General features: G+C 31.0%; 2 protein-coding genes across 2 annotated transcripts; both read left to right on the forward strand.

Annotated features, from left to right (window-relative positions):
* Nucleotides 1–3,628: 3,628 nt before the first annotated feature.
* On the forward strand, nucleotides 3,629–6,425 carry LOC107019018. Its single transcript, XM_015219605.2, has one exon. The coding sequence runs from the start codon at nucleotides 4,862–4,864 to the stop codon at nucleotides 6,089–6,091; it is 1,230 nt and encodes a 409-aa protein (XP_015075091.1). The 5' UTR covers nucleotides 3,629–4,861; the 3' UTR covers nucleotides 6,092–6,425.
* Nucleotides 6,426–6,448: 23 nt separating this feature from the next.
* On the forward strand, nucleotides 6,449–13,908 carry LOC107019017. The gene is made up of 2 exons (XM_015219604.2): nucleotides 6,449–6,540; nucleotides 12,684–13,908. The coding sequence occupies exons 1-2, from the start codon at nucleotides 6,505–6,507 to the stop codon at nucleotides 13,878–13,880; spliced, it is 1,233 nt and encodes a 410-aa protein (XP_015075090.1). The 5' UTR covers nucleotides 6,449–6,504; the 3' UTR covers nucleotides 13,881–13,908.
* The last annotated feature ends 7,064 nt before the right edge of the window (nucleotides 13,909–20,972 follow it).

Here is a 20,972-nt window from a genome sequence, read left to right on the forward strand (position 1 = left end):
ACCGGCTTCGTCGTCCTCTTTATTGACTAAGACTAGACTCTTAGCTTATATCAGTACATTCATAGGTAAAAATTAACGGAAATTTAACAGTTTTTTGCTACTTCTAAATTGAGGTTTACATAGACCTCTACATGAATTTAATAGATATATATCGAGTATACATCAACCCTTCGTATAGAAAGATTACTTAGTCTTCTACTTTTATTGCACGTAGATATATAGAACATAGAACTATCAAAAGCATGTCTTATCTCATAACCATCTAAAAAGACTATACAATTTGAGCCTAGCCCAAACATCAATGAAACATGACAACATATAGGTCAAACAATGTTTAATATCCAAATGAAAAGGAAAGAACGTAAGAGTCATGAAACTAAAGCAACATCATAGGCTTGATAGTGGTATTTCCCTCACAAAATGAAGACCTACCAAACTTGGATGATTAAGAACTCCAATTCTTCTTCAAAGTAGTCTCAAAAAAGCATTTCAACAACCGGAACCTAAAATGTTGAGGAAAAGGAAGAAACGGGGTTAGTAAACCACTTTTACTAAGTATGAGACCATATGTACACTCATTTATGGGTAACATCCCGAAACCACACGGTAGAAGATATGGCACTCTTGGAGTGCAATTGGTGTACTTAACCTCTCGGAGGTCTTGCACAAGCCCTTCTATAGCGTTCATCACACATAATTATATGAAAAGTAGTGCGGAATTAAAACTTTTCACAAACATTCTATTATAAGTGTTTAAAGAAACTCTTTTCATATAAAACTCATAGGAAATACTAAGTGTCATTTCATCAAATCTTAGAGAAGACAATACCTTGGGATATGACCCATACACAATAGAAATAAGTACTACTAAGTCTATTACAATACTTCGATAAGGGAAATAAAATTTATATATTCCCTCTAGTACAATGAGGACATACTTCAACTTGCTTGAATGATCTTCTAATCCAAGCTTCGATCTCCAAAAGCACCTTCACCTATGAATAACTTTAGAAATAGATATAAGCATGAAATTCGTACAAACACATGTACTAAGCATGACATAATGCATAAAATCATGAAAATGGACATTTATTTGAAACATGCATCTTTTTGTTTAAAAATCATAATATAATCATAAGAACAACATTTAATACTCTATAAACATATAAGAAATTACATAAAAATTTTAGAACATTTTTAGCAACATTACAGTAATTCACGTCAAGTTATAGTGAACTACATTCACTATTAAAGTGACGCCTATCAACATCAACTTGGATACTCTCTAGCATGCAAATCTCTTAATCAAAGCTATCCTAAGACTCACTTAAGTAAGACAAAGATAGAAACTCGTACAAACTCTCTAGGAACACCTAAATGATCCTTAATACTACCTATAATGAGATATACACACTTACAATACATCCACCCCATCAACATTAGATCCTCATGTCAAAGGTGATTTTAAGGTTCATTTGAGTGAGTTGTGAAGTGACCGCCCATACAATCCTTTACACACACAGTTAAGAGATCCTATAGATTACCTAATATAGAATCAATTCTTACATATTACATCAACATATAGATGATATGATATTCTCCTTCCAAAGGCAATCAAAAGACTTACTTAAGTCAATCAAGAAGATAACGTCCATGATTGACCTCTTTAAGATTACCTAAATAATCCTTAAGATTACCTAAGGCTTAGATCATGTCCACATAATCAACCATCTTCCCTAAATAGAGTCATTCTTAAGACTTATATAGGAAAGATACGAAGTGATCATTCCTATGCCCCCTTTACTCATTAACTAGACAACCCTTAACTACTCTAGATAAGTATTTATTCATTTAACATGCTTTCTTAACTTAAGTCATTACATTCATTTTTCCATTTAAGATTCATTAATCACATAAGGACATTCAAGTAATGGTCTTGGAGAAGACCTAGGGCAAACATCTTCAGAGCCTATTGTGAAATCTCTAGATAGCGTCCCACACAACCACCTAAACTTCATAGAACATCTCTAATGCTAGTAGGTATCCCATATGATGAGAATAGGCAGTAACCGACATATACCATGATAGCTAAAAATGTAATCTACAGTTCTAACCTACCTTGATGAGGGTGTTCTACTTTCGAAGGGTTGAACTAGGACACATCCCATGTACAGACATGGTTAAGGAATATAAAGCGCTTTTATGCAATGTAGTCTCATTCTCAAGTAGAGCTACATTTAATTCTAGTCTCTTTCTTAAGTAGAGATACTTCCTATAACACAATCACTCGGTGCTAGGCTTTGTTTTCATAGAGTAATTGACATTAAAGATTCATACAAAGGGATTCCATATCTACTTTATAGTCATATCACATTCACCCTACCAAAGAGGTCCACTAGGTCTACCATACAATGACGACATAGGTAGATCATCATGACTTTGCTAAGGATGATATGATGTCGTTCCAGCCAATCAATCCTAAGTCCATCATCCTTTACATTAAGGATACCATTACGTCTCTCTACTTCAATTTCATAATATAACCTTACCACTAGGCTTAAGGTTCCACGTACATGACCTTCTTAGCATCATTTAAGGTCTCACATATAATTCATTCATACATTGCAAAGGTGAAAGAATCCTACCAAGTCAGACATCTCATATCCACATATCATTCATACATGTATCAAGTAAGGGACACAAGTCTACCAAAACAAGACACAACATACTTTACTTTATTACATATAGGATATCATTCTTTGAAGCTCTTAAGAATGAACCTTATTATCTTTATGTCATCCTATATATTACCATAACATCATCAATATAACCTTCATAGACTGATATAGTTAATTAGGAATAATTATGCATCAACCCTAAGACTATACACATAAGACATAGTCATACTCTAACCTGATCTCCTGGCAACAATAGAAGGAACACATACTTTCACATTACTTGATATGTAGGTAGATATGCTCATACTTCACATAACACAACTACACAAATCATCATAATACTTTAAGTGCCGACAAGACCATTATCATCATTATACATAAAGTAACGCCGACAAGACCACATCAATTGTAAGTAAAGCACATAGCACTTCCACCATAAGTGGACCATAACAATCACAACATAACTAATGTCTAATTAACATAAAAATAAAGAGAATTAGGGAAGATAAAATACAAAGCAAAAAATATAAAAATACAAATATGGGATAAAATACTAATAATAGAAGAAATCTATAATTTTGAGTTTACAACAAAAGATATGTTACTAGGAATGCCATTTTTAGATAAATTTTACCCACATATAATAACAAAAACACACTGGTGGCTTACTACACCATGTGGCAATAAAATAGGAGCAAAAAGGGTAAAAAATAAACAACGAAAAGCTATGGAATGGATAAAAGGTAGTGAAAAAATAAACCAAGAAATGAAAAATATAGATAAAGAACAAGAAACACAATTGGAAATAATCATATTTACAATAGACAGAGTTCAAATAATTAATGAACAACTAAAACAACTATACAATGAAGACCCATTACAAGGATGGGAAAAACATAAAACAAAGGTAAAAATTGACCTAATAAACGAAAATAGCTTAATAACACAGAAACCGTTAAAATATAATTTCGATGATTTACAAGAATTTAAAATACATATAAATGAATTACTGGAAAAGAATTATATACAGGAAAGTAACAGTAAGCACACAAGTCCAGCATTTATAGTTATAAAACACAGTGAACAAAAAAGAGGTAAAAGTAGAATGGTTATAGATTACAGAAATCTAAACGCCAAAACTAAAACATACAACTACCCAATACCAAATAAAATACTTAAAATAAGACAGATACAAGGATATAACTATTTTAGTAAATTTGACTGTAAATCAGGATTTTACCATCTAAAGCTAGAAGAAGAATCTAAACAATTAACAGCATTTACAGTACCACAAGGATTTTATGAATGGAATGTATTACCATTTGGATATAAAAATGCACCAGGTAGATATCAACATTTTATGGATAACTGTTTTAACCAACTAGAAAATTGTGTTATATATATAGATGATATATTATTATATTCTAAAACACAAGATGAACATATAAGATTATTAGAAAAATTTATACATATAATCAAACACTCAGGTATAAGCTTAAGTAAAAGTAAAGCAGAAATTATGAAACCACAGATAGAATTTCTAGGAATACAAATAGATAAAAATGGAATAAAAATGCAAACTCACATAGTACAAAAAATAATTACTATAGATGAAAATATAGATACAAAAAAGAAATTACAATCATTCTTAGGATTAGTAAATCAAGTAAGAGAATATATACCAAAATTAGCAGAACATTTAAAACCATTATACAAAAAACTCAAAAAAGATATTGAATATCATTTTGACAACAAAGATAAAGAACACATAAAAAATATTAAAAAATTATGCAAAAAATTGCCAAAATTATATTTTCCTGATGAAAGTAGAACATTCACATATATAATTGAAACAGATTCAAGCGATCACAGTTATGGAGGAGTACTAAAATATAAATATGACAAAGAAAAGGTAGAACACCATTGCAGGTATTGCTCAGGATCATATACTGAGGCACAAACAAAATGGGAAATAAACAGAAAGGAATTATTTGCATTATATAAATGTTTATTAGCATTTGAACCATATATAGTTTACAATAAATTTATTGTAAGAACAGATAACACACAGGTAAAATGGTGGATAACAAAAAAGTTAGATGATTCAGTTACAACAAAAGAAATAAGGAGATTAGTATTGAATATATTAAATTTTACATTTACAATTGAAATTATAAAAACTAATGAAAATCTCGTTGCAGATTACCTATCAAGAAAAAGGAACACAAACTGAACCAGATACAACAGAAAAAATACTCAAAGCTATTAATACACTTTCTACGAAGGTGGACAGTATGGGAAAAGAGTTACAAAATCTAAAAGCTAATAGTCAGCAGCATGACTATAAATATGCGGAGCTACGCCAACATGTAGAGTTACGTCGATCGGAAGACGCTAAAATTCCAGAGCTACAAGGAGACGATGGGAAACTCCGAAAAACCCATAACAATGTTTGTTTAGATACAGCTGCAGGTACAAGCAAAAGAATTAATACAAATTTAAACCAGCTATTTGCAAAACCATTTACCCAAAAACCACAAATGCAGATACCAGCAGAACCACAAACATCTACCTATGCAATAAGCCTACAAAATGACAAAAAAAGATACAACTATATTACCCAATCTTACATTGAAAACATACACAAAATTCAAACATATCTAAACCTAAACCCAAGATCCACACAAACAAAAACTCCCGAAGAAGACTATATAACCCAGAAACTACAAGGATATAACAAACTTATTGCACAACCTAAGACCAACCCCAACCTAGTAAAAACATGTTATAACTACGGACTATTAAATACAGTATACACATATACCGGAGAAGAAATAGCCGGAATACCAGAACTACATAGAGCATTTTTAACATATAAAATAATTACCAAAGGAAATTTATTCTATATAAAATGTTATACAGCACCAGCAGAGATACTATACGAAGAGATAAAATCACCAATACAGGTGGTAAAGATAGGATTAACCAGAGATATGATTATTCCAGAAGAGATAGAAAAACAAAATGAGATACCAAAAGTAGAAATACCTAACTTTTATGCAAATAAAAGAATAATTGGTATAGCTACAATTATACAAGAGTTAGCAAACAATTATTTAAATGGCAATGCCATTTGGAGCTATTATGCAAGAGATCAGGTGATGATTTATGCAAACTCCAAAGAATTAAGAAAATCAGATATGGATGAAGTTCAGAGATGGATTTTGTCATTGCTAAAACCAGAAGAACAACCATCTACAAGAGCTTTGAAGAAAGGATTTATTTCAGAAGAATTATTAGTAAGATATTGCAAACTTATCAGCAACAAATACCCAGATCATAAATGCTCCAAGTGCAACGGAGAAGATAATGTGATACCTACAGTTGATTTAGGATACCTACAGTTGATTTAGGATAAAGAACGAAGCTATAAAAAAAAAAGTTATTATTATTGTTGTTATTATTATTGTTGCGTCGGCTGAATATCAGCCATATGTATAAAGTAAGAATCTTTTAATTTTGTCGTATAGCGTCGGCTGAAAAGCCAATAATGTAAAAAGTCATAAAGTAAACAGTGTTAGTGTCGGCCAATAATAAAGATAGGCCACTAAGTTTTGTTTTTTGCGTCGGTCGAATGTAAAAAGACCAAGTGTAAAGTAGATGTCGGCCATTTTGGCCAAAAGTGTGAAATTTTTGTATATAAATAGAGGGCTTCCCCTCATAAATAAAATCATCAGTCTTCCACTACTCTCTTCTCTCTACAATTATTCCTCTTTAACGCTTCCACCCAAAATTGGTATCAGAGCTAGCTAGTTAAATAATAACTATGGAAAATTCTGGAGCTACAAATCTACAAAAACAGGTATACACTCTTAAATTTATGAGTAGCTAAACAAATTTATTCCTGAAAATCTCTTGTTAATTATAATTATTTATCATGTTCTAATAATGTTATAATAAGCATCTTTAGAAGGTTTGCTACAGAAATATTCTATGAACAAGTATGCCCAGACTATGCCATCCTAAAGTTGAAACCGGTAGGCAAAGAAGGCCGTTTAGGGGAGTAAACAGAGTTGAGGCGCTGTTAGGGTAACTAATCAAAGAAGAAAGCTGTAGTAGTGACTAGACGAGATGATTATTAAACCATTATTATTACATAATAAGTAAGTATAATTTATTAAGAGGTTGAAAGGAATAAAACTTTTAGCAAAAATGAATAAAATGAGTACCTACTTAATTGATGATAATGATGAATATAAGATATTACTACTTTATATATTAAAAAATCTTAATACTGACATAAAAAGAGAAATTTATGATAAATTGGTAACATATGAAATAATAGAGATAACAACTCAAGGTTGGACTCAGTTAACCATACAAAGTATACAGGATGAACTTTATTATGATATGTATGATTTATATGATGATATAGATACAGACTAATGATAAATTACGAATATTTACAATATTGGGTAAAAACTATAGAAGATATAGATCTACATGAGAAATTACTAATAGAAAATCTATTCGATTATTTGAGAACTAGAGAAGTTGAACATCTAGAATATATTACAAATAATGCTAATGAAATACAACGATTAGATCTACTTAAAAGAGAATATTACAGAAAGACATTTTATGAAGGATAATATAATACCAAGCAAAGAAACTAAAATAACAACAAACAATATAGGTAAAAAAATAAGAAAGACATGGAAAAAATTAAGACCCTTATATATAGAATATGAACTATCACAACTAGTCAAAACAAGTAATAATGAAAAAGATCATTTAATAGATAAAATTTCGAAAACAGAATACAAATATGTTCGCTATTTGAAAAAACAGTATGAACAAAGAAATTTATAAACAACAATTAATAGAAAAAATAACGGAAAAAATAACTGAAAAAGAACAAGAATTACAACATAGAAAAAGAAGGTTAGAAGAAAACATATTAGCAGATGTATGTAATAAATTGATACTAGTACAAAGAAAAGATATATCTATTTTAAAATTAGAATTAGATTGTCTTGAATATGAGTTACAACATAATATAATACATAAATTATAATGAATAAAGAAGAATTTGCAGTAGACGAAAAAACATATGAAAATCAAGACGGAATGATAATAAAAATAATATTTTCAAATCTAGGAAGAAGATATAAAAAAATAGGAAATAATCTATACTTAATGTTAGAAAGAGAAACAGCAAAATTAGAAGACAGTTTAACAGCTATGGTAAGAATAACAAAAGAAAATGAAGAAATAGACAGATCAAAAGAAATAGAAAAAATAAAAATACAAGCAAAACAAGAAGTACAATACGTAGAAGAAATAAAAAATACAAGAATAGAAGAACTAGAAAAAGAACTAACAAAATTAAGATTATTATATGAAGAAAAACAAAAAGCAAAACAAATAGAAAAAGAAAAAGAACTAGAAAAAGAATTAAAAAATAAAATAAACGAAGTACGACAAAAATTAGATGAAGATCTTGAATTAAATGAAATAAATGAAATAGATGAAAATGAAAATGACCAAAAATCGGAAATAAGTGATATAAGTGAAACATATACAGAAATCTTGGAACAGACAAACAAACTAAAGAAATTAGAAATAAATACAGGAGATACAAATAGACCTAGTACATCAGGAGTTAAACCAGAAAATAGTCCAAGAAATAGTCCAAGAAATAGTCCCAGAACTAGTCCTAGAAGGGCACAACCAACTTATTATACAGAAAGTTATCAACAGTCAGATAGAGCTAATACGATATGGAACAGTAGATTAAATAAAAATTGGATACCAAAACCAGCAAATGAACAATATAATTTCTTAGACCTAGATTGTGTAACAGATATAAATAAAGTAATGTTACTATGGACAGGAAATATATCTAAACAACTGATAGATAACAAAATAAGTACAACAGAAACACCAAGATATATAGAAAGAACATTTGTAGGAACAGTTAAATTATGGATAGAAAATCTACCCCCAGAAAGTTTAGAAGTACTTAGAAATAATACAAAATTAGATGGAACTTCTTTAGCAACAAATATAGAAATATTAGATAAATACGAACTGACGATAAGAAGTGAATTCGGAGGTATGACCACAGATGTAAAAGAACAAAATAAAGAAAAAATAATAAACAGGCAACTTATGACAAAATTAGCTATATGCAAAATGTGTTTTATAGAAGAATACACTTGCGCATTTAAAGAATATTACTACAAAGCAAAATATAATCTTAATGAAGCAAAAGAAGTAAGACACCAATATTTTACAAAATTACCAGAACCATTTAGTACAAAAGTAATTAAAGATTGGGAGAATGAAGGGCTTACAGATACTTTAGGATCTAGAATAAAATTCTTATCTCAATGGTTTACACAATTATGTGAAAGCCAAAAAGAAAAATTAAAAATGGAAAAAGTATTAAATAAAAACTTATCGTGTTGCAAAAATAAAATGGCACCACAATTTGGATGCACATATAAAAAACAGAAAAGTAAAAGATATAAAAATTACACAAAAAATAAAACTAAGTATAAATATAAACAACCAAGAAGAAGATATTATATAAAAAATTATAAAACAAAAAGACCATATAGACCAAAGAGGAAAATATCCCAATGTACTTGTTACAATTGTGGAAAAATAGGACACATAGCTAAAAATTGTAAATTACCAAAAAACCTAAAAAGAAAACAAATTGCAGAATTAATTATAGACGATGAAAAATATATGCAAATAGAATACATAGACTATGAATTAAGTGAAAATGATAGTATATACGAAGTATCAGATATAGAAACTGAAAATGAAGAAGAAAATACTAATACAGATAATGATGAAATAAATGAAGAATAATGTCAGAAAGTGAAATAAAAATAATAACTGAAGAAAATTATGAAAATGAAGAAATATCACATCAAAAAATCATATTTGATAACACAATTTTTGAACAAATAAAAGGAAAAGAATTAGATTTAAGCGTTGAAAAGATACTTGAAACATCCTTATTAAAAAATTTGTTTAAAAGACGAAAAGAAGAATATTATGTAGTTAGTCAGAAAGAACATGCCATAGATTGTAAATATACAAGTGGAAAAGCATATATACCTATAATAAACAAACGAATAATAAATAAAGAAATACAAAATATAAAAAATAAAGCAGATATAAAATATGTACATTTAGGAGGAACAGAAATACTGATAAAAGCTTGTTTCAGAGAAGGAATAGATACACCCATTGAAATATATCTAGCAGATGACAGAATAATACATCCTATAGAAAAAAGCGTAATCAGTGCAGTTAGAGGAAATTTAATATACCAAAAATTTAAATTCATAATAAGTGCTAATTACACAGTAGCATTAACAGATACAAACATAGATAAATCATTAGTACTATATTGGAAATTATCAGGAATAAAGTTAGCACCAGGAAGTAAAATATTTACAGCAAGATGTAAAAATCTATATATATTAACCACAAAACATAAAATAACAGCAAGAAATAAAATTGATAAAATAAAAATAGAAAATCCTTTCGAAAAAATAATTACTGTAATAGACAATAATGACTACAGCTATAAAGAAATTGACATGGAAGAAGATTTAGAAATAGTAAAAGAAAGATTAAGTACTTCAAGCGTACCAAATACACTAACAAGAGCTACCTCATCAAGAATGAGTACATCTAAAAGAAAATATGAAATGCCCCAAGAATTATTAGAAGAAATAACACCTAACCACTATTTTATAACAGGAATAATGGATCAAAGAAAATATAAAATCTTAATAAATACAGGACAAGAAGAAAATCATATAACAAGAGAACTAGTATTAGAAGAAGAAATTATAAAAACAGGACACACATACCCTGGATTACCCAGTGAAATAATAAACACAAACGAAGAAACAACAGAAAAAGAAATAATTATAGGAGGAATTCCATTAAAATTACAATTTAAAATATACGAAGGAAATTATAATATCACGTTAGGAATAAAATGGTTAGAAAAAGTTAAGCCATACAAAATAGAAAATGAACAATTAACAATAACTTGTCAAAATAAGAAAATAATCATAAAAAGAACAAAATGAATAATGAAAATATTTATTCTTGCGAAAATTATTGTAGAAGGATATTACAACAGATATTATACACCTATGATAGATACAGGAGCAGAAGCAAACATATGTAAATATAATTGTCTACCAGAAGATAAATGGGAAAAACTAAAAACACCTATGGTAGTAACAGGATTTAATAATGAAGGAAGTATGATAAAATACAAAGCAAAAAATATAAAGATACAAATATGGGATAAAATACTAATAATAGAAGAAATCTATAATTTTGAGTTCACAACAAAAGATATGTTACTAGGAATGCCATTTTTAGATAAATTTTACCCACATATAATAACAAAAACACACTGGTGGCTTACTACACCATGTGGCAATAAAATAGGAGCAAAAAGGGTAAAAAATAAACAACGAAAAGCTATGGAATGGATAAAAGGTAGTGAAAAAATAAACCAAGAAATGAAAAATATAGATAAAGAACAAGAAACGCAATTGGAAATAATCATATTTACAATAGACAGAGTTCAAATAATTAATGAACAACTAAAACAACTATACAATGAAGACCCATTACAAGGATGGGAAAAACATAAAACAAAGGTAAAAATTGAGCTAATAGACGAAAATAGCATAATAACACAGAAACCGTTAAAATATAATTTCGATGATTTACAAGAATTTAAAATACATATAAATGAATTACTGGAAAAGAATTATATACAGGAAAGTAACAGTAAGCACACAAGCCCAGCATTTATAGTTATAAAACACAGTGAACAAAAAAGAGGTAAAAGTAGAATGGTTATAGATTACAGAAATCTAAACGCCAAAACTAAAACATACAACTACCCAATACCAAATAAAATACTTAAAATAAGACAGATACAAGGATATAACTATTTTAGTAAATTTGACTGTAAATCAGGATTTTACCATCTAAAACTAGAAGAAGAATCTAAACAATTAACAGCATTTACAGTACCACAAGGATTTTATGAATGGAATGTATTACCATTTGGATATAAAAATGCACCAGGTAGATATCAACATTTTATGGATAACTGTTTTAACCAACTAGAAAATTGTGTTATATATATAGATGATATATTATTATATTCTAAAACACAAGATGAACATATAAGATTATTAGAAAAATTTATACATATAATCAAACACTCAGGTATAAGTTTAAGTAAAAGTAAAGCAGAAATTATGAAACCACAGATAGAATTTCTAGGAATACAAATAGATAAAAATGGAATAAAAATGCAAACTCACATAGTACAAAAAATAATTACTATAGATGAAAATATAGATACAAAAAAGAAATTACAATCATTCTTAGGATTAGTAAATCAAGTAAGGGAATATATACCAAAATTAGCAGAACATTTAAAACCATTATACAAAAAACTCAAAAAAGATATTGAATATCATTTTGACAACAAAGATAAAGAACACATAAAAAATATTAAAAAATTATGCAAAAAATTGCCAAAATTATATTTTCCTGATGAAAGTAGAACATTCACATATATAATTGAAACAGATTCAAGCGATCACAGTTATGGAGGAGTACTAAAATATAAATATGACAAAGAAAAGGTAGAACACCATTGCAGGTATTGCTCAGGATCATATACTGAGGCACAAACAAAATGGGAAATAAACAGAAAGGAATTATTTGCATTATATAAATGTTTATTAGCATTTGAACCATATATAGTTTACAATAAATTTATTGTAAGAACAGATAACACACAGGTAAAATGGTGGATAACAAAAAAGTTAGATGATTCAGTTACAACAAAAGAAATAAGGAGATTAGTATTGAATATATTAAATTTTACATTTACAATTGAAATTATAAAAACTAATGAAAATCTCGTTGCAGATTACCTATCAAGAAAAAGGAACACAAACTGAACCAGATACAACAGAAAAAATACTCAAAGCTATTAATACACTTTCTACGAAGGTGGACAGTATGGGAAAAGAGTTACAAAATCTAAAAGCTAATAGTCAGCAGCATGACTATAAATATGCGGAGCTACGCCAACATGTAGAGTTACGTCGATCGGAAGACGCTAAAATTCCAGAGCTACAAGGAGACGATGGGAAACTCCGAAAAACCCATAACAATGTTTGTTTAGATACAGCTGCAGGTACAAGCAAAAGAATTAATACAAATTTAAACCAGCTATTTGCAAAACCATTTACCCAAAAACCACAAATGCAGATACCAGCAGAACCACAAACATCTACCTATGCAATAAGCCTACAAAATGACAAAAAAAGATACAACTATATTACCCAATCTTACATTGAAAACATACACAAAATTCAGACATATCTAAACCTAAACCCAAGATCCACACAAACAAAAAATCCCGAAGAAGACTATATAACCCAGAAACTACAAGGATATAACAAACTTATTGCACAACCTAAGACCAACCCCAACCTAGTAAAAACATGTTATAACTACGGACTATTAAATACAGTATACACATATACCGGAGAAGAAATAGCCGGAATACCAGAACTACATAGAGCATTTTTAACATATAAAAGAATTACCAAAGGAAATTTATTCTATATAAAATGTTATACAGCACCAGCAGAGATACTATACGAAGAGATAAAATCACCAATACAGGTGGTAAAGATAGGATTAACCAGAGATATGATTATTCCAGAAGAGATAGAAAAACAAAATGAGATACCAAAAGTAGAAATACCTAACTTTTATGCAAATAAAAGAATAATTGGTATAGCTACAATTATACAAGAGTTAGCAAACAATTATTTAAATGGCAATGCCATTTGGAGCTATTATGCAAGAGATCAGGTAATGATTTATGCGAACTCCAAAGAGCTAAGGGAATCAGATATGGATGAAGTCCAGCGATGGATTTTGTCATTATTAAAACCAGAAGAACAACCATCTACGAGAGCTTTGAAGAAAGGATTTATTTCAGAAGATTTATTAGTAAGATATTGCAAACTTATCAGCTACAAATACCCAGATCATAAATGCTCCAAGTGCAACGGAGAAGATAATGTGATACCTACAGTTGATTTGGGATAAAGACGAAGCTACACCAGAAGATTCAGATAAAAAAAAAATTTTTTAGTGTTTATCGTTTTGTGTCAGCTGAATATCAGCCATATGTAAAAAGTATTGTGTCAGTCTTTTATTTTTGTCGTTTTGCGTCGGCTAAAAAGCCAATTGTATAAAAGTCGTAAAGTAAATAGTAATTGTGTCGGCCAATAATAAAGAAAGGCCACTAAGTTAAAGTTTTTTGTTTTTGCGTTGGCCAAATGAAAAAAGGCCAAGTGTAATGTAGTTGTCGGCCATAATGGCCAAAGATGTAAGATTGTTATGTATAAATAGAGGGTTCTCCTCATAAATAAAATCATAATTCAATCAATATACAATGCTTCAAAATCCTTAATGTAGTAAATAATGGATAGATCATGAAAATGGACAGGTTCATCTTTGATAACTTTAGAAAACTCTTTGATTTTTAGGATCCTTGATGAGTAGAGTTTCAAGGATAAAATACCGTACCTAAATAACTCTAATCCTCTAATTTGATGAATAATCTCCACCCCAATCTCCAATCCGAGCCCTCCTTGAGTTTTGGTTCCGACGAAGTTCTAGAGAATTTCTAAGCGAATTTGGGTTTTTATTTTGGAAGAATGAATTCTTCTAAGTGTTGAAGGATTATAAACATGATTAAAATACCCAAAAGAAACTTTAGTAACCTCCCTTTCACTTGTTTTAACGTGGGTTGAATTTACCAATTCACCCCTTTACTTTATAGTGACCTGCGCAGGAGAACGTCCCACAGACAAATGGCCACCAACGGACCGTGTCTCAATCAACAGACCGTTCTGTTGGTCCGTGGTTTGGGATTGAGGGTGGTCATTCTATGGACTTCTCCCACTCCTAAGCGTCAACCCAAGGCACCCATCAATCTGCCCACGATTTGTTTACTGCCTCCGTCATTTGGGTTTGTCTTGGCAGTCTTGGCTTCAAGGAAAGGGTCCTTCCTCAAGGACCCTTGGTTTGTCCTTGGGTAATTTCACCCTGACGTTTCCAACCCTTAAAATGTTCGTATACGAGTTTAGTACCTTTTATACGAATTTAATCAAAAACAAAAATGTAAAACTCGACCAAACATGCATAGACACACAAGGTCGTTTCACGGCATACCTTTTGAACGTCATGGACGTTTGACCTCCAAACTTCAAGAAACTTGACACACTGCCTATAAACACTACAATTACTAATATAATTACCTAAGTAACTCATAAAACACACATATAGAAAATGACCACATATGAGGCACATAGGTGACTTAGTCGTCGAATGTCTTGTTCGTCCCTTGACATTTCACTTCAAAAATCACCTAAAGATCTAGACACTCCCTCAATACCACATTATAGACTATTTTAGGACCATATACATTCATGACAACCATGTTAGGATGTAGCTTCACTTAAGTCATTTGAGGGGTGTATATCATGAAAACATTCTAAAAGAAGACATTTCATTAAGTATGCAATTTACTTTGAAAAACCTTTATAAACATTCAACATACCATACCAAAAGAATAAGACATATTCACTAAGTCACAGGAATGAAAATCACAAGATCAACAACATCAAATCTAGTCGAGTCAACATGCATATCATAAAATTGAATATATAGTCAAGTAACTCTATCATCAAGTCATAAATAACTACAAGACTGAATGAAAATTAAATATAACATAACCAATAAAGACAATTACCCATAACCCCTATAATGTCAACAAGTTCAATGACAAATCAAAGCCCCATAACCTTAATCAATCAAGTAACCGAACAAGAATCATGAACAACCTCAAACTTCACATACAATAGAATTTAAGAGTGCATATCATTATACTTTAACAATGTAGGCCAACACATATTCATAAGTGAAACTAGTCAACATATAGTATACAATGTACAAGTTCATCATATACATTTGATGTATCTTCGTAAGCATATGCATACATAAATACAACCTCCTAAAGTTCCCTTCAAGGAAAACTAGCGCAAGGCATAGGTAGAGTCCCATACCCCTACCTATGCTAAGTCAACCTCTAAAGTTACCCTAGGTTGTTTGTAATTCATTACTTCATTTTAGTTTAGGGAACTCTTGCCTTATCCTAGAGAGACCCAAATAGATAACTGTGGAATATGGTGTTGTAAAATCTCACACGAAAATAAGGTGATCTACCGGCCAAAGTAAAACAAACATAAACATAGCTTTCTAGGTGGATCCACTAGCTAGTCTTCATATTGAGAAAACATAGTTCAAGAACTAAGAGATAGTATAATCCCTATGCATACCACTTGTTAATTGGGGCCTCCTCTCATGGGAATCCTATGGATGAGTATCCCTCATAGGGTAGTCAACACCTCATGTGGAATTATAGGGTGAATCTTCCTCTATGGAGAGTAATCACCTCCCATTGTCAAGTTCACTAGGTGCTAAGCTAAGTACCTTTATGAAATATCTTTAATTCCTTTATTAATCATCATAACTTAATGTAGGTCATAGGGTGTAACCTTGTATAATCATCATCATCATCATCACAGCTTAATAACAAATGCATGAGTTTAATCCTTTAAATACAATTCATATAAATGAGATTAGCACATTATTATTTTCATATCACTTCATAATAAGACAACTTGGTAAATCCTCAACATCCTTATAACATTTACATCTTAGCCAACAACTCATACACCATAGTCAAGACATTTCAATTCAACATTATACCAACCCTATAAATCCTAAAACAAGCCATACTACAATACGACATCACGACTTAATCACAATTAACCATAATTGATGTAAAGAATAGTTAACACTAGAATTACCAAGTCTCCTTCATAATCCATCGTCAAGGTCTTACCATCAACCCTTAATTCAATCCAATTAGGGTGTAATATCATCAGAAATGAACAAATAACATGATAACAAGGTTAAATGAATCACTACATCACAATCCATTACTAGTTCATAGCTTAAAATAAGATACTTAGGTCAATTCACAACATACTTCATAACCTAGATCAACTTCTCAAGAACTACCACGATAGGACTATACCTCCCCAAAATTTAGTCATTATTGATTCAAAAACATCATCTTATTGTAATTAAACCAATTACCAATCCAATTGAACCAATATAACATAATTTATATCAAGATCACAACCTAGGGTTAAGGGGTATAGGTCATCTTCTACAAACAAGACCAATTCATAAAGATATAGCATAATTGAGTTAAAATACATATTAATCTATTCATAATATCCAAAATAAATCATAAACAAATCAATTAAAAACATCAATTTTGTATTGGATTAAAACCCACTAGAAAACCCAACTTTTGAAATCAATTTGATAGAGCCTTTGAGGAAAGAGGTCTCAAAGGTGAAAGAGATCCCATACCTTACTAATTGAGGAATATTGATGGAGTAAATTGACTCTATTTATACCTTAAACCCTCCCCTTGATTGGTATTCAATGGAGTTCGTCACTAGAGAGAGAAAGAAGAGAGAGGGAAGAGAGTTTTGGGTTTTCGAACTATACGAGTTTAGATTAGGCTAATTAGGATAGGACTTTATGTAGAGGGTTAACTGAGTTAATTATACCTCCCCTTAACCCTAATTAACTTCTTAACTAATCCAATTAATTAATTAACCTAAGTGAAAGCGTGCAGTGAAAATCAATAATCACAGACGACACCACTATCGAAGGATCGTGGGTAAATCGACGACCTCTCCCCCCTTCCGCGTTGCACATCCGTTGTTAAGTTCAGAGATTAAAAAAGAGCCCTACAAGAATTTTTCTAGGTGTTCATAGACTGAGGAATTCAATACCCCGTCGATTGGACTACCAACTGTGTGTGGCATCCGTTGGTGACACTGTCCATTGATTGCTTTTGCCAACTTTTGCAAGGGTCCTCTTCAAGGGCCCTTTGGTTGGTCGTAGTGGAATCGTTCGCAGACGTTTCTACTATGAATTAACTTTGTTGTATGTTAGACAACCTTTCACAAATTTTAATTATTTTTCGACTCCTAAAAGCTAGTCAAATAGGCTAAGGCATGCTAGTACCTCCTTGAACTAGTTTCGGAACATCATGAACATTCTTGGACGTTTTGTTTTCTAGACTTCCTAAATGACTTATATTGATTAAAATATACCTTAACACATTGTATATACCTTATGAAACTCATATTAGGCTCTAGAATACGTCTTAGATTTTCAAAGTGTTACATTATCCCTCCATTAGTAACATTCCTCCCCGAATGACAGTAAAAATCTTTTGAAAGAAGGTACTAGAAGCCCAACCAACAAAAATACATAACAACATCAATAACATCATTTACACAAGAAAATCAAATCTTGAATTACCACACATAAGGCTCAACATTACATTATGCGAAATTTCCTTCTCACAACAACAAGAGCTCAACATATCATATATTGGTCAATTATTCCAAATCTTAATTTATCAACATGCTACATATCATCTCATAGAGACTCACCACATCAAAATGCAAAAAATAACTCAAAACAAGCGAAATCTCAAAATTTCCAAGTCAAAATGCACATTTCACTTAAATATTAACTTTAATGACATCAAAAATGCACATTTTGCAAAACATCACTAAAAATAAAAGAAACATCAATTTTAATTATTATTTTTAATATAAATAAGTACAACTAACCTTAGTTATAAAATAGGTGAGGGTAACAGGACTTCAAATCAGCCTCGACCTCCCATGTCTTACCCTCAACTAGGTGATTCTTTCATAACACCTTTATGGATGCCACATATTTGTTCCTCAATTATTTTACTTGCCTATCAATGATTTGAACAAGAACCTTCTCATAAGTGAGGTTATCCTTCAAACCAAGAGACTAAATAGAAAGAATAGATTCAGGATCACCGATACACTTCTTAAGCATAAAAACATTGAAAACAAAATTAATCGGAGCCAATTCAGTAGGCAACCTTATCAACCCTTTGAAAGATTTTATAGGGACACACATAATGAGGACCCAACTTCCGTTTATTTCCAAATCTAACCACCACTTTCATAGACAAAAATATCAAATACACTTTATCACCTTCTTAAAACTCTAAATCCCTTCTCTTACGATCGGCATAAGAATTTTTCCTACTATAGGCTGTTTAAAACCGGTTCCTTATGATATGAACCTTTCCAAAGTCTTATAAATCAAATCGGGACCCAAAAGTAAAGGCTCACCCATTTCAAACCATCCTATAAGATATCTACATCTCGTACTTTACAAGGCTTCATAAGGATCCATAGATATAGATGAATGAAAATTATTATATTAAGCAAACTCCACCAATGACAAATGCTTATCCCGATTTCCGTTGAAATAATAATGCATGCGCTACGCATATCCTCAAGGTTTTGAATAGTACGCTCTGCTTGACCATATGTTTGGTGATAAAAAGAGGTGCTTAAATTGACCATGGTACCCAACCTTTGTTTTAATTACCTCCAAAATGTAGATGTGAATTATGCACCCCTATCCGATATGATGTATAACGGAATACCATGGAAACACACAATCTCATCTATGAAGATTCTTGCATTATCTTCCACCGAATAAGTAAATTTGACGCGAATGAAATGAGCGGATTTGGTCAACCTATCCACAATCACCCATATATAGTCATATTGCTTGATTCTGAGGCAAACCTACCACAAAATCCATATTGATGTATTTTTACTTCCAAATAGGAACTTAGATTCCTGTATGTAAGACACCCGACTTTTGATGTTCGGCTTTCACTTCTCGGTAATCTAGAAACTGAGCAACAAATTCCGCTATGTCCTTTTTCAAACCTTCCCACCAGAAAACTTTCCTAAGGTCTAGTCCATCTTTGTCTAACATGGATGAATGGAGTAACGGGACCCATGAGCTTTCTCAAGGATCCAGTTCCTCAAACCATCTACATTTGGAACACACAACCTTCTTTGATACCTCAAGACACCTTCCCCTCGAATGAGAATGACTCATTAAGCTTGCTAAGAACCGATTCCTTCAACTCCATCAATTGTTGATCAAGGTGTTGTTTGGACTTCACCTCAACTACGAAAGATGACTAAGAGTAATGATGGACTAATAAACCACTGTTCGGAGAATCTTCCAACCTCACACCCAATCTAGAAAATATATGAACATCTTTCTCTAGGTCTCTCTTGACTACTTCTACATGAGAAACACTACCAATGGTCATACAACTTAGAGAATCCGCAACCACATTGGCCTTGCTGGGGTGATAGAGAACGCTCATGTCCTAATCTTTAAAATTCCAATCACCTTTATTGTCCGAGATTCAACTCCTTTTGATTAAACACATATTGGAGACTCTTGTGGTCGTATACACATCAAAATTAACACCATACAATTAATTCCTCTATATCATCAATGCAAATACCACTACGTCTAACTCGAGATCATGAGTTGAATAGTTTCTCTCATGCACCTTAAGTTGTCTAGAAGCATAGGCTACCACTTTCTCATGTTTCATAAGGACACCACCCTATACCCATTAAGGATACATCACAATATACAACAAAACCTTTTTTACCCTTTGAAAAAGTCAAAACTGAAGTGGAAGTAAGCCTATGTTTCAAGATTTAGAAGCTTCTCTGACATTTCTCTGACCACTCAAATTTCTTAATCTTCTGTGTCAAAGTAATCAAGGGATATTCAATGGATGCAAAACCATCCACAAATCACCGATAATAACCCAGAAGACCCACAAACTCCTAAGGTCGGTTGAAGTCAGTGGTCTAGGCCAATTATTGACCTCTCTGATTTTCCTTAGATAGAGCTCAACTCCATCACTAGAGATGATATGACCAGAAACTCCACACCTAAACCAAAACTCACAATTGCTATACTTGGAAAATAATTGGTTCTCTTTAAGCACTTGTAACACCACTCTTAAATGGTTCATGTGATCACCCTCATTTTTTGAATATACCAAGATGTCATCAATGAAGATATTTATAAATTGATCTATGTAACTTTGAAATACTCTATTAATGAAATCCATAAACATCGCTGGGGCATAAGTAAGACCAA

The sequence above is a fragment of the Solanum pennellii genome, chromosome 5, assembly GCF_001406875.1.
Source record: "Solanum pennellii chromosome 5, SPENNV200".
Classification (NCBI taxonomy): Eukaryota; Viridiplantae; Streptophyta; class Magnoliopsida; order Solanales; family Solanaceae; genus Solanum; species Solanum pennellii.

Excerpts from the sequence above, each read along its gene's own strand:
- LOC107019018 (XM_015219605.2), top strand. The coding sequence starts at position 4,862 with ATGAAAATCTCGTTGCAGATTACCTATCAAGAAAAAGGAACACAAACT.
- LOC107019017 (XM_015219604.2), top strand. The coding sequence starts at position 6,505 with ATGGAAAATTCTGGAGCTACAAATCTACAAAAACAG. Across the intron at positions 6,541-12,683 it reads CTACAAATCTACAAAAACAG|ATTACCTATCAAGAAAAAGG; the intron begins GTATACACTCTT and ends ATCTCGTTGCAG.